This window comes from Stegodyphus dumicola, chromosome 6, assembly GCF_044657685.1.
Source record: "Stegodyphus dumicola isolate Sdum_Otavi_A_Nest chromosome 6, ASM4465768v1".
Taxonomy (NCBI): Eukaryota; Metazoa; Arthropoda; class Arachnida; order Araneae; family Eresidae; genus Stegodyphus; species Stegodyphus dumicola.
The window spans coordinates 23,955,351-23,969,753 of NC_140773.1; the positions used below are offsets into that span (position 1 = coordinate 23,955,351).

General features: G+C 29.7%; 1 protein-coding gene across 2 annotated transcripts in view; it reads left to right on the forward strand.

Moving 5' to 3' along the window:
* Positions 1-14,403, forward strand: part of Mfe2 (peroxisomal Multifunctional enzyme type 2) — a 140,757-nt gene that overhangs the window by 107,334 nt on the left and 19,020 nt on the right. For both annotated transcript variants that reach the window (XM_085818182.1, XM_085818183.1), the window contains exons 24-27: positions 487-617; positions 6,448-6,612; positions 8,236-8,374; positions 9,575-9,705. In XM_085818182.1, the coding sequence (XP_085674308.1) occupies positions 487-617; positions 6,448-6,612; positions 8,236-8,374; positions 9,575-9,705 (566 nt within the window). The remainder of the gene's footprint in view (positions 1-486; positions 618-6,447; positions 6,613-8,235; positions 8,375-9,574; positions 9,706-14,403) is intronic.

Consider the following 14,403-nt stretch of genomic DNA (forward strand, 5'->3'; position numbering starts at 1 on the left):
TCTCAAGTTGCAGTATGTTTGATGCAAGCAAAAAATATAAATGGTTCAGCAGGGTGACGACAGTGCCGAAATCGTACTCTCCATGTTTTATTACGAAAAAATATCAAATGTGCAAGCGTAAACCTTTTTTTTTTTTTTTTAAAGGGTGGTTGCAGGGGATCTGGAGGTCAAGATTTTAAATCGTTTTGTATATCGGACATCCGGATTTTCGACTTAACGACTTTTCGTTCTGTATAAAACGGCATCACTGGCTGAGTACTAGAAGAAAGATTGTGTTTAGAATTACTTCTGTAGTATATCCTCTCTGATTATATGTGTTTTTCATTTAATACTAAAAATGAGACATTACGCAGCTTATATCTCTCACAATTTTCTTATTTTGTTTCATTAAATGTAGAAATATTTTGCTATTGCAATATTTTTTTTAATGTGTGAACTGCATCCAAATATTCAGTACTGTGTTATTAAAGATTATTTTATTTTTAGCTCTTGACCTTAAAAACGGAGTTGGATCTGTTTATAAAGGAACACCTAAAAATGATAAACCAGATTGCATCTTTATTTTGGAAGATGATCTCTTCACAAAAATTATGGATGGTTCAGCAGACCCTCAAAAGGTTTGTTTTTGAGTATGTAATATAAGAATTAATAAACAAACATGTTTGAATTATATTACTGTATCTGTAGATTAATAATTTCCCCATAGATTAATAATTTGTATGTTTTGTATCAAGTTAGTTTTCCAAAAAAAGGTTCTGCTTCTTTAATAACAACTTCTTTTCATTTCAGAAATTCTGATAATTATTGGTTCCTATCATAATTTTCAATTAATAGAGCTAGAAAAATTCCTTTTAAAATAAGTAATTTTTTTTATCTTGAAGCTTAAATACAAATGTTAAAATATTTTAAATGATTTATGATCTTATAAATTTACTTGTTATATTCTTTTCTTATATTTTAACACTCATGACTTCTTTGTGTATGAAAAATACAATTATTAAATTGGTACTACACATATATGTATTAATTACATATAAAATGTGTACTGTAACCCCACGGCTCGATGAGCGCCACTTAGCGGCTGCCGGAAAACATCGGCCAAAAAAAGACTACCACCTTCAGTTGGTATACTGAAATCGTGGACTGAGCATGGTGTTATTACAGCATCTAAATGTGTAATTATAACGCCCATAATTGTAATGTTTTATCTTAATTGTGTTTTGTTAATTAAAGCTAATTTAAAAGGCCCGGTGAGTCTTTTGTTTATGTTAGTTTGGCTATAGTTGGCCACCCAACACACGGCTCGAATGATTTATCCAGTTGAGAAAAACCATGTTTAGTTTAAGATACCAGGACATCAACTCATATTCTTTTCCAGGTTTTAAGTACTACTTTCACCAGCAAAGTCCTCACCCGAGGATAATTTTTGAAATTGAATGAAGTATCGGTTTCGTCTTTTCCCGAAGATTGTTTTGAAAATCGTATGAAGGGGAAATCGTATTTGGGTTTCATCTTCACCCAAAGATAACATATAAAGATATTTTCATTTGATAAGCATTTGACTTAAAAGATAAAAAATTTTCATTTAATAAGCAATATAAAATTCTAATTATAATGTTGTTAATACTTTAATAATATGGAACGTGTCGTTAAAAAGGAAACAGAATCGTATATAAAGTATAATAAGCTCTAGATGTTTCCTTTTAGATATGTTGCACTTTAAGAATTTATATTGTCTTGCATTGTTTTAAATAATTTATTTCTATTTGAATTTCTATGTTTTAATTCTGTATTCTAATTGAAGATTAATCTTGTTTTCATTAGAAGTCAACACAAGTAAAATTTCGTTTCGGTTCCGAACGAAAATTGTTAATTGAAAATTGCGGCAAAATGTTATTTATATTCTGATTGATAAATGTTTCCGGTGTGAAATAATTCTTTTAGGATTTTATACTATCTATGAATGAGTTGTGTGTTTTGTTTTATTTTATGAACAATATTAATGGATATTTTCTTATCCTCCTTGAGAATAGAAATGATTTAATAGTGAAAAGGGTTTTATCTAGTATATTATTTAAACTGTGTCACTAATGTTTTGTTTTTATTCATAAGAATGCTTCGTTAAATTAATGTTTTATTTGGCGTTATTCTGAAAAGGCATTCTAATACTTGCTGCATTTTCAAATTGTGTGTTTATAGAAATTTTAAATTATTTCGTAATGTTTGAGAACAACTTGTTTATCTAATTGTGTTTTACAAAGAAAACTACAGTCAAAATTAATTTCTTAGAGCATTTAGGATTTTGTAGACATCATAGCCATTAGGAATAGAAGATTTATCAAAATTAAATTCTATTTTCGGGATTTTATGTCCAATGTATGTTTAAATTTGTACATTTTATTGTCCATTAGCAAGTGTACCAATCTTAGTAAAATGTTACTTTCGTTTTCAAAGTAATCTCAGATTAACGATTTTGTTCGATGTTGTTTTTCAAATACAGTCAAAAGTCATTAATTGGGACACCCATAATCCGGATCTCAAAGCTACAAGCTTTCTGCGCATGCGTCGCGTTGACGCATGCCATAAGACTTTTACGGCTGCGAATATGCATATACACCTGCGCATAATACATTTACGCTTGCGCAACGGACGGTATGCGCAGTATTTAATGTATAACGGACGGTATAAGCTAAGCTAAAATTATCTAATTCAGTTAATGTTGCAGATTGCGTTGTTCCTTAATCTTCGAATTGGATCCGGCTTATTATTTTTTGCAGACTGTTAGAGCAATTTTATAAAAGTAAGCTTGAACTTTCGATTATGTCAAATAGAATTTGCGATATATATTTACTAATATGTAAAGGATCTACAAAGCGAAAGTATGTTTCGAAGTACATTAAACAAAAAGTGGAATTCCTGCAAAAAATGGATAAAGGCATATCCTTCATTTCTCAAACCATTCCGAAATCTGTTTATCAATTTCATGCTGCTCTGCGGGCCGGGGGGGGGGGAAACGCCGCACCGCGCAATGAATTGGAAGTTAATCTGTCAACACTATCCTTATCTTCAGGGCAGATATTTTTATTTTATTTGGCTTATAATTCCTTACTAAATGTAGTATTTCATCTCTATGTACTCCGTTTTTTAAATGATTTAAATTAAATTCCTCGTCATTATAATTCGCTTCCGATAGCAAAGAAAGTAACAGAGGTTATTGAAAAGGAAAAAATTTCGATTGACAAATTAGTTGGTATTCTCGACACAGCAATTGTAGGACTTGAACAGCCGAACTTTGTAAGTGAACAAGAAATTATGTCTGTTTATAGAATTAAAGAGAATGTATTATCACATAAAAAACGAAGCAACTTGAACAACTTACATTGAAAGAAATGTTTAATAAAGTAAACAAATAAATATTAAGTTTTTTTTTTTTTTTTGTAAATTTTGATACCCTTTAGATCATAATTGTTCTTTATTTCATAAATTACGGTTTCATATTTTTAATTTTATAATTTCTGCATGCCGTTTTACCAGATTTAAACTGATGATCTATAATCCGGAAAAATCGGTAATCCGGATTCGGCGAAGTCCCGACGAGTCCGGATTAACGACTTTTGACTGTATTATGTAATTGTTAAAGGTAATTAAGAAATTCATAAAATTTCAGAACATATAATTTTTTTTTCAAACAAATATTGAACTTTTCAACAGACATTGAAAATATGATAACATGCATTTTTGGGACTAACCAGAAAAAAGGATCTGCAAGTGTTAATCACAGAACTGGGTCTGCCCGTCTCAGATAATTTGAAAGCGATTCAACTCAAAGAGCTAATTATGCATGTAGACAAAGAAATCTATAAATTTCCAATTAAGCTAAAGTTTTGAAACATCCACTTTAGTGAATCTTCGAAATGACGGAGATAAACATATACATATAAAACAGCATACTCAACTAAATTGTTTATTGCAAAAATTCAAGAGAACTGCTTCGAACCAGGGGGAGATTCAATTCCATGTAGTGAACTTTTCTAGAATCATCCTGATTCTATACTGTTGAATGAATCATTCCAATTCAGTAAAGTTTGAAGAGAATCATCCTGATTCTGTGCTGTTGAATGAATTACCCTGATTCTGTATTGTTGAATGAATCATTCCTATTCAGTGAAGGTTTGAAGAGAATCATCCTGATTCTGTGCTGTTGAATGAATCATCCCGATTCAATGAAGTATGAAGAGAATCATCCTGATTCTGTGGTGTGTGATGAATAATCCTGATTCAATGAATTTGAAAAGAATCATCCCGATTCAGGAAGTTTGAAGAGAGAATCATCCCGATTCAGGAAGTTTGAAGAGTGAATCATCTCAATTCAATGAAGTGTGAAGACAACCATCGTGATTCTATGGAGTTTTGAGTGAATCATCCCGATTCCATGAAGTATGAAGAGAATCATCCCGATTCCAGGAAGTATGAAGAGAATCATCCTGATTCTATGGAGTTGGAAAAGAATCATCCGGATTCAATGAAGTATGAAGAGAATCATCCTGATTCAAAACTGCAGTTTTGAATGAATCATCCCGATTTAATGAAGTTTGAAAAGGATCATTCCGATTCAATGAAGTATGAAAAGGATCATCCCGATTCTATGGAGTTTTGAATGAATCATTCTAATTCAGTGAAGTTTGAAGAGAATCGTTTGAAGAGTATCATCCTAATCCTATGCTATGCCATGAATCATCCTGAATCAGTGAAGTTTGAAAAGTATCATCCTAATCCTATACTATGCCATGAATCATCCTGAATCAGTGAAGTTTGAAAAGTATCATCCTAATCCTATGCTATACCATGAATCATCCTGATTCAATAAAGCTTGAAGAGAATCATCCTGATTCAATAAAGCTTGAAGAGAATCATCCCGATTCTATGCTGCTGATGAATCATCCTGATTCAATGAAGTTTGAAAAGAATCATCCCGATTCAATGAGGTTTGAAGTGAATCATCCTGATTCAGAAAGGTTCGAGTGAATCAAAATCATCCTGATTCTGTGTTGTGTGAGGAATCATCCCGATTCAGTGAAGTACGAAAAGGATCATTCCGATTCTGTTCAAACTGATTCAGTGAAATTTGAAGAGAATCATTCTGATTCAGTGAAGTTTGAAGAGTATCATCCTAATTCTATGCTGTTCCATGAATCATCCTGATTCAATGAAGCTTGAAGGGAATCATCCAGATTCTCTGCTGCTAATGAATCATCCCGATTTAATGAAGAATATGATAAGCACAAAAATATATTATGATTGTCGACAACAAAAGGCTTCTTACGAACCATGTGATAGACTATGGGTGATGTTACATTCTATTTGCAGACCACATAATAGAAAGTGCCAGAAATTCATGCCTAGACTTGAAGCACCTATTCAGCGATAACCAATAGTTTACCCACTACATATGATATTGCTGATCTAGCTAAAGGCAGATGAAGTCCTTGAGACTTACCACAGCTCAGCCTTACATGCTTATGAACTGCCTGTTTCAAGAGATAGTGGGACTATAGCACCCCTTTGGAGACGAGGCAGACCAAAGAAACATATTTCTGGCTCTTCACCGAGACGTCGTACGAGCCAGAGGGGGAGTCTGTAACCCCACAGCTCAATGAGTGCTACCTAGCGGCTGCTGGAAGAAACACCGGCCAAAAAAAAAGATCGCCTTCAGCTGATGTACTGTAATCATGGACTGAGCATGGTGTTCCCCGAGATTTACTTTGTAACTTAAATGTGTAATTATAACGCCTTTTATTGTAATGTTTTATTTTAATTGTGTTTTGTTAATTATAGCTAATTTAAAAGGCCAGGTGAGTCTTTTGTGTATGTTAGTTTGGTTATAGTACATAATATGTGTATTTATATCTATATTTCTATCTGTCTATTATTTATCAATATATATTTTTAGACTTTTAGGAAAGTTATTTTTTAACATTTTATAAAGCAGCCACTGAAGAAATTTTATTTTTCTTGAAATTTAGCTTTATATAATATTTTGAGTATTAATCTTTTTTAGTTAATAATATTGCATATTCAACCGATTGCCATTTTTATGTTTTCTTTTCGTATTGTTGTTTCTTAATTTAGGACAATTCAGTTTCTCATAATTTGTACTGAATCTGTGCTAGTTGTCATTTTCTATACCCATTACAAGTATCTTGTTTTTCAGCCTGGAGATTTCATCTCATTATGTTATTTTCTTGCATAATTTGTCTGTCTATTTATGAATGCACTGCTTTATGCTTGAATTGAAATTTCATTATTAATTTGTCATATTGTACTAACTATTATAGTACAATAGTTAGTACAATATGACAAAAAATTAATTTATTAAATTGATTCAGGATTTTAATCAAATTATAGTTATATTGTACTAACTATACTTTGTTTTCCTTTTATTTTTAGGCATTCATGTCTGGAAAATTGAAAATTACAGGCAATGTACTTGCATCTCAGAAACTACAAGCAATTTGGGAAAATCCAGAAGAAGAAACTGAAAAAGTGTCATTTGCTGGAGCTCCCAAAGACTCAGATGAAAGTTCTGGGAATGATCCTTCTCAACTAGGAGAAGTATGTGTTTTCTATGGTTTGTTTTTATGCAGAATCTATTGTTTGATAACAATGTGTTTTTTTAATAATTTTTCACTTACCCAAAATTTAATGATTTATTGCACAGTTACAAGCTTTTTCTTGACAACTTCCTTTCTTATAACTATTTTTTGAATAATATACAACTATATTTCTTGAATATAAAACAATAAAATTAATAGAAGGCAGCTCATTCACTTAGAATACTATTTATACCAGCTTCTTTGAAGGCATTCAAAATTATCTCGTGTTTGGCTTCAATACCGTTAAATACGCACACAAGCCAAGAAGCGTGAATCGGTTATAGTCGTGATATTCGCAAGTCCACAGATTTTTTTCCTCTAGAAATTGAAGCTCATTAGAATACCACTCAATAAACTCATTCTTGAGCAAACGCTTGAACTCGCCATTTAGACGGGAACAGGGAGGGGGGACGAACTTTTTGAACAAAAGGAAGTTTCTTAAAATGCTTCATGCAAAAGATGTACTTTTGGAATTTTTCAACTTTCTCAACTTTACTTAGGCACTTTTGAAATTTTTCAACTTTCGGTTCTGTTCATATAGAATTCTCGAAATTTTCAACTCACGAAATCATCGATATATTCATTTTCGTGAAAATAAGGGCCCTTACAGTATATCAAAAATACATCCAAAATACCAGTTCTGGGAAACTGGTATTTTGTATGGGATTGTCTGATGATCACTCAGGATCATCCTGAAGATGTATCCTTACAAAATTTAGCAGTACAGGAACTGACACCAAACAAGTTTAAGGGATGTTATGAATCTGCAAATTTTGTTCTTCAACAGATGGAGAATAGTGCAAACTGGTTGTCAAAGATTAAAACATTTAATTGATACTGGGGCAGATGTATTGATATTACCAAAAATGCAGGCTCACTGTTCTGGGCTTATGATGCATGCTCACTGTTCTCAAGATTTGGTTTTGTTGAGCGTGAAGGGAACTAAGATTCCCATGTTTGTCATTAAATGTCTTACTTTGGATTTAAATTTGTTGCATCTTTAATTGGTTATTTTTCATTTCAGATGTAACTCGGTCAACCTCGGTGCTGATTTCCTTAAGAAATAGGTATTACTTGTTGATGTTGCTACTCTACCTTATCGATTCTGCATTTGGTTTGACATCTCGTGGCAAATTGATTAAGAGTTCGTTTGATTTAGACATATCTGTGCATCTTATGACTCTTAATTTTAATAAATGTCTGAGTATCCTGAGCTCACTATTCCTTCTTTATGTAACTAACAATAATCAAACTTTGGCAATTTTTCATTTTATTGAGACTAAAGATCCCCCTATGTTTTCTAAACCTTGTTGTAAAAAACAAATACCCTAAATCATAAGCAAAAACGTTTCTTTATTTAACATCAGGCAACTTTGACAATTTTATATTGCTTTGGTGAACACTGCATTCAGTTTCATTTTACAAAAGTACAAAATTACACTAACAGAAGCAATGAATTCGTGCTTTTTCTGTTGCTTTTCAATCACTCAGCATATACTGATTGTATATTTTATGTAGTATTTAAACAAATCAAAGTAAAATATGTTCCTGTATTTGAGTAAAATGTTTTCTCGCGTTGCAGATGCCAGCTACTTTGAAATCGGATTTTGTATTTCAAATTTTTGCCGAGAGACTTGGTGAAGAGCCAGAGTTGGCAAAAAAGATGAAAGTTGTATATAACTGGAATATACTCCAGAGTGGAAAAAAAATATCAGAATGGAGTAAGTTAATATTTATAATCATTTCATAAAAGTATCAGAAGAGAAATGTTTACTTATACAATTGAGTGAAAACTGTGTTTATTGGAAATCATATTGTTATTCTACACATTACATTTGCTTTTAGAATGCTTTACCAATTTGTATGCACCTACATGAATATTTTGTCTTTAATAATTTTCATTATGTAAACTTAGTTTATAATATCATTAATATTATTATTTTCTTTTAATTTAATTTGAGAATTGAGAATAGTTATTTGTTTGAAATAATATTTTGTGGTGTTAATACTTCAGTTCGAAATGTTTTAAATTTTACTTATATAGTAATGGAAAATTGATATCATTATCAGTACAGAAAGTTATCATCATATTTTTGCTAAAGCTTACTTTTTGTCATATGTTTACAGTAGAAATATTAAAAAAATGTAATGTATGAAATTTGGATAAATACCTATTTATTTATTTTTTATTTAGAAAGTTATCTTCACATTTTTGTTAAAGTTTACTTTTTATCATAGGTTTACTATAGAAGTATTTAAAATAATGTTTTGTATAATTTTGGTTAAATCTTACCTATTTATTTATTTTTATTTCAAAATTTCATTTATTTGTTATTATTATTTTGATGGAGTAGAAATAAGCTTGTTAATAATTAGTGCTTTACTACAAGTGCTAATGTTTGTATTGTTTGAAAATTTTCTTTTAAAACTGAATCATTTCAGGTGTCTTTTGATGAGTAAATTGAAACAAGTTTCATTTCTAAATTCTATTGTTTTGTTCGGTTTTATTTATAGAATCCGTTTATTTACTTTAAAAAAAAACAATTTAATTCAATTACTTATTAATTCAATTAAAAAAATAAGTAAAAAAATTGACATTAAAATTGTTTAAAGTTATATAAATATTTATTATGTAAGAATAGGAAATACTCATATGTTTTAATTATTTTTTTCATTTACGAAGATGCTTATATGCAATTAAGGCTTTTTCTGCCGTCATCCATACAATAAACAATTAATCCATTCATTTATTTCAGTTTTTAGTGTTTGCATTTTCTGTAGGTTTCCTATATTGTTAGGGCATTTTTTTTTCACTTGTGTGAAGATATTTTTTTGTAATATGTACATGCGTATTGGTGTTTTTTTTTACCCTTTTGAGTGACAATACCTATTCTGTGGTTTATCTTTTATGTCTGTTGCAGCTGTGGATTTGAAAAGTGGATCTGGATCTATCTACAGAGGTCCTCCAAAATCTGGGAAAGCTGATGTTATTCTGACAATGGAGGATGAAGATGTTATACTTATGATGTTAGGAAAACTGAACCCACAAAGAGTGAGTTGGCATCTTTTCTGTTTTATCTGAGTTTATAAAGATTGGTTTAATTTAATAGAGTATTAGCTAATTTAGATGAAATACTAGATATAAAAAAAATTGTCAGCTTTATGTACCCATGTTCACTTTAAAGTGTCCTTCCATATTTTAATGAATTTAATGTTATTTAAAAGAAAACAAATTGCTCATTCATACTTATTTTTGTAACATATAATTTATTATTTTTTGTAATGCATCATATATTATCCAATCAATGAGTACTTTAATTTTAAGAGTGAATGTGTGTACTTCTATAATTGTATTTCACTATCAATAATTCTCCTGCATTGAAATTAAAAATAATATTGTGATAAAAATGAAAAGAAAATAATTTTTAAATAATTTTTTAAAATTTATTTAATTTCATTTAAATTTTAAAGCATCTTTTACAGTATTGAAGGCAAATTCTTTAAATTTGTTGCCAAATTTCTTAGAAGTTTTCCATCGAGTGTTTAGAATAACTTTTTGAATTTTTCTGTGGGCTGTTGTAATGACCACAGTAAAAATAAGCCTTGCATTTATTGCAATCTAGTAAGATGGCATGTAGAAATTATATTATTAAAGATATGAAATCATGATTTATGAAATAATGAAGTATTTATGATCTAAAGGGTATCAAAATCTACAAAAAAAGAGCTTAATATTTATTTGTTTACCTTATTAAACATTTCTTTCAATGAAATTGTTTAAGTTGCTTCTTTTTTTTTTTTTTTTTTTTTTGTGCTAATACTTTCCCTTTAATTCTGTATACAGACATAATCTCTTGTTCAGCTACATTGTTGATGTCCTATAACTGCTGTGTTGAGAATTCCGACTAACTTGTCAATCGAAATTTTTTTGTTTTCAGTAACTTCTCTCACTTTTTTCACTATCAGTAGCAGTAATTTCTGGATCTAGAGCCATACTACAGATTTTGCCATTCATTAATTGATTGATTGAGAAACATTGTCATCACAATGAAAAACTTCTTTTATATCATCTTCATTTATTACCGCTTCTCCACATTTCTTTACAAAATCTGTTAATTCGAAAATTTCACCTTCGTTTTGCAATATCCGAAAACCTTTAAAATTAGTGGCTATCATCATCAAATTTAGCTATCCTTCACTATATATATTTGGCTTGAACGTAAGGAGCTTGTCGACTAGTGACAAGTTGTTCTGTTAAATTTTATCTTGCTTCTATCGCACACTGAGGCAATTAAGCCTGAATTGTATTAGTTTAGTTATTTATTATATTTATGTCTATTTCTTGCACATGCTTAAGGTTTATCAGAGTTCTGAATAAATAAATTCCCACATATACTTAAGCCTTATTGAGGGCTGGCGCTACATATCTTACCACCTGATGCAGTCTCTGTGGGTCCTAAATTCTGTGACTCGGTGCGGCCTTTGAGCCCTGGCCATATGGTTCTGGGATTATGTGAATAACAAATCAGTTATTCTTAATTCAAATAGCCGTAAATGTAATCTTTGGGTCTATGAGTATCATCAACAAAATCTATTTTTAGCATATGGAAAGAAATTTTTGGTAAACTTTTCCTCTTCAGCATTTTTAGCACATTTAACTTAAATGTGTGATCATCGGCAAGCGTAATATCAACATAAAAGGTTACCATACTCCTTTTATTTCCCAAGGGGCACAGCAACGTCATAATGTCATTGCAAACTCGTCGCAGATGTCATTCCAAAAATGTTGCAATATGTCGTTTTTAAAATGCCCAGATGTCCGCGAACATCCACTGTTTTGCAACCATTGCAAAGACGTCTTTATTACGTCTTTGCAGATGAGGTTTTTGTCACATAGACGTTGTTGTATCTTTCACAGGGGATATTTTGCTTGTGAAAGCATCATATCACAACATCTTAAAGACGCCTAAATGTTCGCAAAATTCCACCTTTTTGCAACAGTTGTGAAAATGTTGTTATTATGTCCTTGAGTTACATATTGATTTATGCAGAAAAATATTAATAATTAATATATTTTTATACTTTTTTAAATTTTTGTATTCCTTGTATTTTTCTAAAGTTTAAATATTTTATCATTTCCTTAAAACCAGACGATAATACATTTTTTTCCTCTTTAGACTAAATATGCATAATTAATAATAGCTTAATTATTTTCAGTACTTTAAAGTTTTTAAATTTCTCTTTAGACTAAATATGCATAATTAATAATAGCCTTAATTATTTTCAGTACTTTAAACTATATTTTTTAAATAACTTAAATTCTAAGTTATGATTAAGATTTCATCATTTTTTGTTCCTTAAGTGAGAGTAATTATGAAAGTGGTTATTATAAATATATAACATTAATAGTAGGTTTTAAGTAAATAAAACTCAATTAGACATAAATAAAAGTAAAGATATATATGTGGGTAAAAAAAAAAAAGCGTTTCTGATAACAGCATTATCACATTTATTTCTGTTAAATCTCAGAGGCATTGAAAATTGCCCCTGTCATGATAAATTAGGTAACATAATTGGTATTTTACCTGAACTCAAGTATAAATAAATTTATTCGCGTTTCACAGTAAAAAATACAACCATTAACTTCTATATCTGCAAGATATGCAAATGAAAGACAGTATAAAGTAGTTAATAAATGTGATCAAAAATATACCTAAATCTAATAACTTCCCATATTCATATCTAAAATGAAATAATAACGTAACAAACAACTTACATGACAGCACTATTTAAGAAAAAACATGAACTAATAGTGTTTGAAAGTATAAATAGCAGAAGGAAGGTAACAGAACTTAAATTTCCGATTAATAAAAAAAAATATTTGTGTTTTTTAAATAGTAAACAATTAAAAGTGCAATAATTATGGAATGCAGTATTTACTAGTAATGCTGATGATTTTTAACACAATTTCTTTCGATCATATATTAATGTATTTACTTATTTTTAGTTTCTACATTTTAGAATAGTGGTAGATTACAATGATTATTTTATGCACTTTTTATCATCAATAACTTTCCTTTTTGTTACTGTACAGAAATAATAGAAATAATATAGTATACCATAGTAAGCTAAGTACGTTAAAATAAGCTCTTTGTTAAATAGCACACGAAACTTTTTGTTTCTATTTATTATGAATTTCTTTGTTATCACAAGCACATAAAAAGAAAGCAAAGAAAATAGGAAATACTTAAATTTAATAAAAAATAAAACCTTATTTCCAACATTCATTTATTAAGATAATCTAATAAACATACATAACGGCAATATTAAAAAAAAAAAAAAACACGAATTACACTGTTTGGAAGAATAGATACCAAAGGAAAAGTAATAAAACTGCAATTTGCAATTAATAAAAATATTTAGTGTTTTTTAATATTACACAATTAAATATCGCATAATTATAGATTACAATATTTCAAAGAAATGCTAATGTTTCCTTAAAACTAGTTTTACGATCATACATTTCAACATTGTCTAAAATCATTAACATTTTCTGCATACTGTACAAAAGACAATATACTGTAGAATGTGCATTATTATTAATTTTAATAATTGATTAATTGCTTATATGCATATAAATTCATCTTCAGCAGTCATATTAAGTACTGGTACCAATAATTTCTTTGTACTTTGAAAATAGTGAACATACCATAACAGCTTGAATTGTTGTTGCTTCTGCATTAATTGCATTTTAAGCAAAACCAGAGAAAGTGGCTTACCGTTGTGTGCTATTTTTGGTTTTGTATGAATTAATTCTGAAAGCCAACTTTTTAATATGAACACAATAATCAATTAATATGAATGATATGCGATATAGCACTTATAACGTTATAACTGAACCACAAAGCTAGTAAGTTTATCCAAATATTGCACTGCGGGAACCACAGCGATTGGAGACAGACATTGTTTTCACAGAGACACTATTTCATGAACCACAGAGACAGACACTATTATTTTACGAATCACAGAGACACTATTTCACGAATAATATATTCCATAGACCACTATAGTTCACAGAGACACTATTTCATGAACACTAGATTCACGCACAAAATAAGCACAATTCAGCATTCTGACAATAATTTCACTCGCTGAAGGCAGTTGAAGTAAATAGATACAGAACAATGAGAAGATTCACAATGCGTTCTTTGACTGACAGTGCATTACATTTACTTTTAATATAAGCAATATTATTTATATCAGCCAATGCTTAATTCAATTTCAAACATGAAGTAAGTCTTTTTAAGTCTTCTCAAATTGCCTTACAGCTGGCATCTTTACCCAATGACTTGAAAGAACTTCTAGAATCTGAATTAATTGTGCAGTTGTTCGAATTTGGCAGCTAGCCAAAAAGCGCAAATCTCGAGATGTTTCTTATATAAGCATCCAGTAAAGAATGTACAAGTCTGCTTCTCCTTCCGCCATATATATTGGACAGCCATGAATTCATCCTTACTTCAAAAACAAGTCATATTTCAATAGTAAACTAGTTGCTAACGTGTGATTTGCATTGATTTCGGAAATATAATTTTTTTGTAGTATATAAAATGCACTTAATAACTTACTTTATAGATTAGTTTCATTTTTAAATATTTTGCTATAATAGTTATAAAAAATATAAGTATTAATTATTGTAACAAAATTTTAAACAATAATTTAGCATGTATTTTTAGTACTAATTAAATTTAAT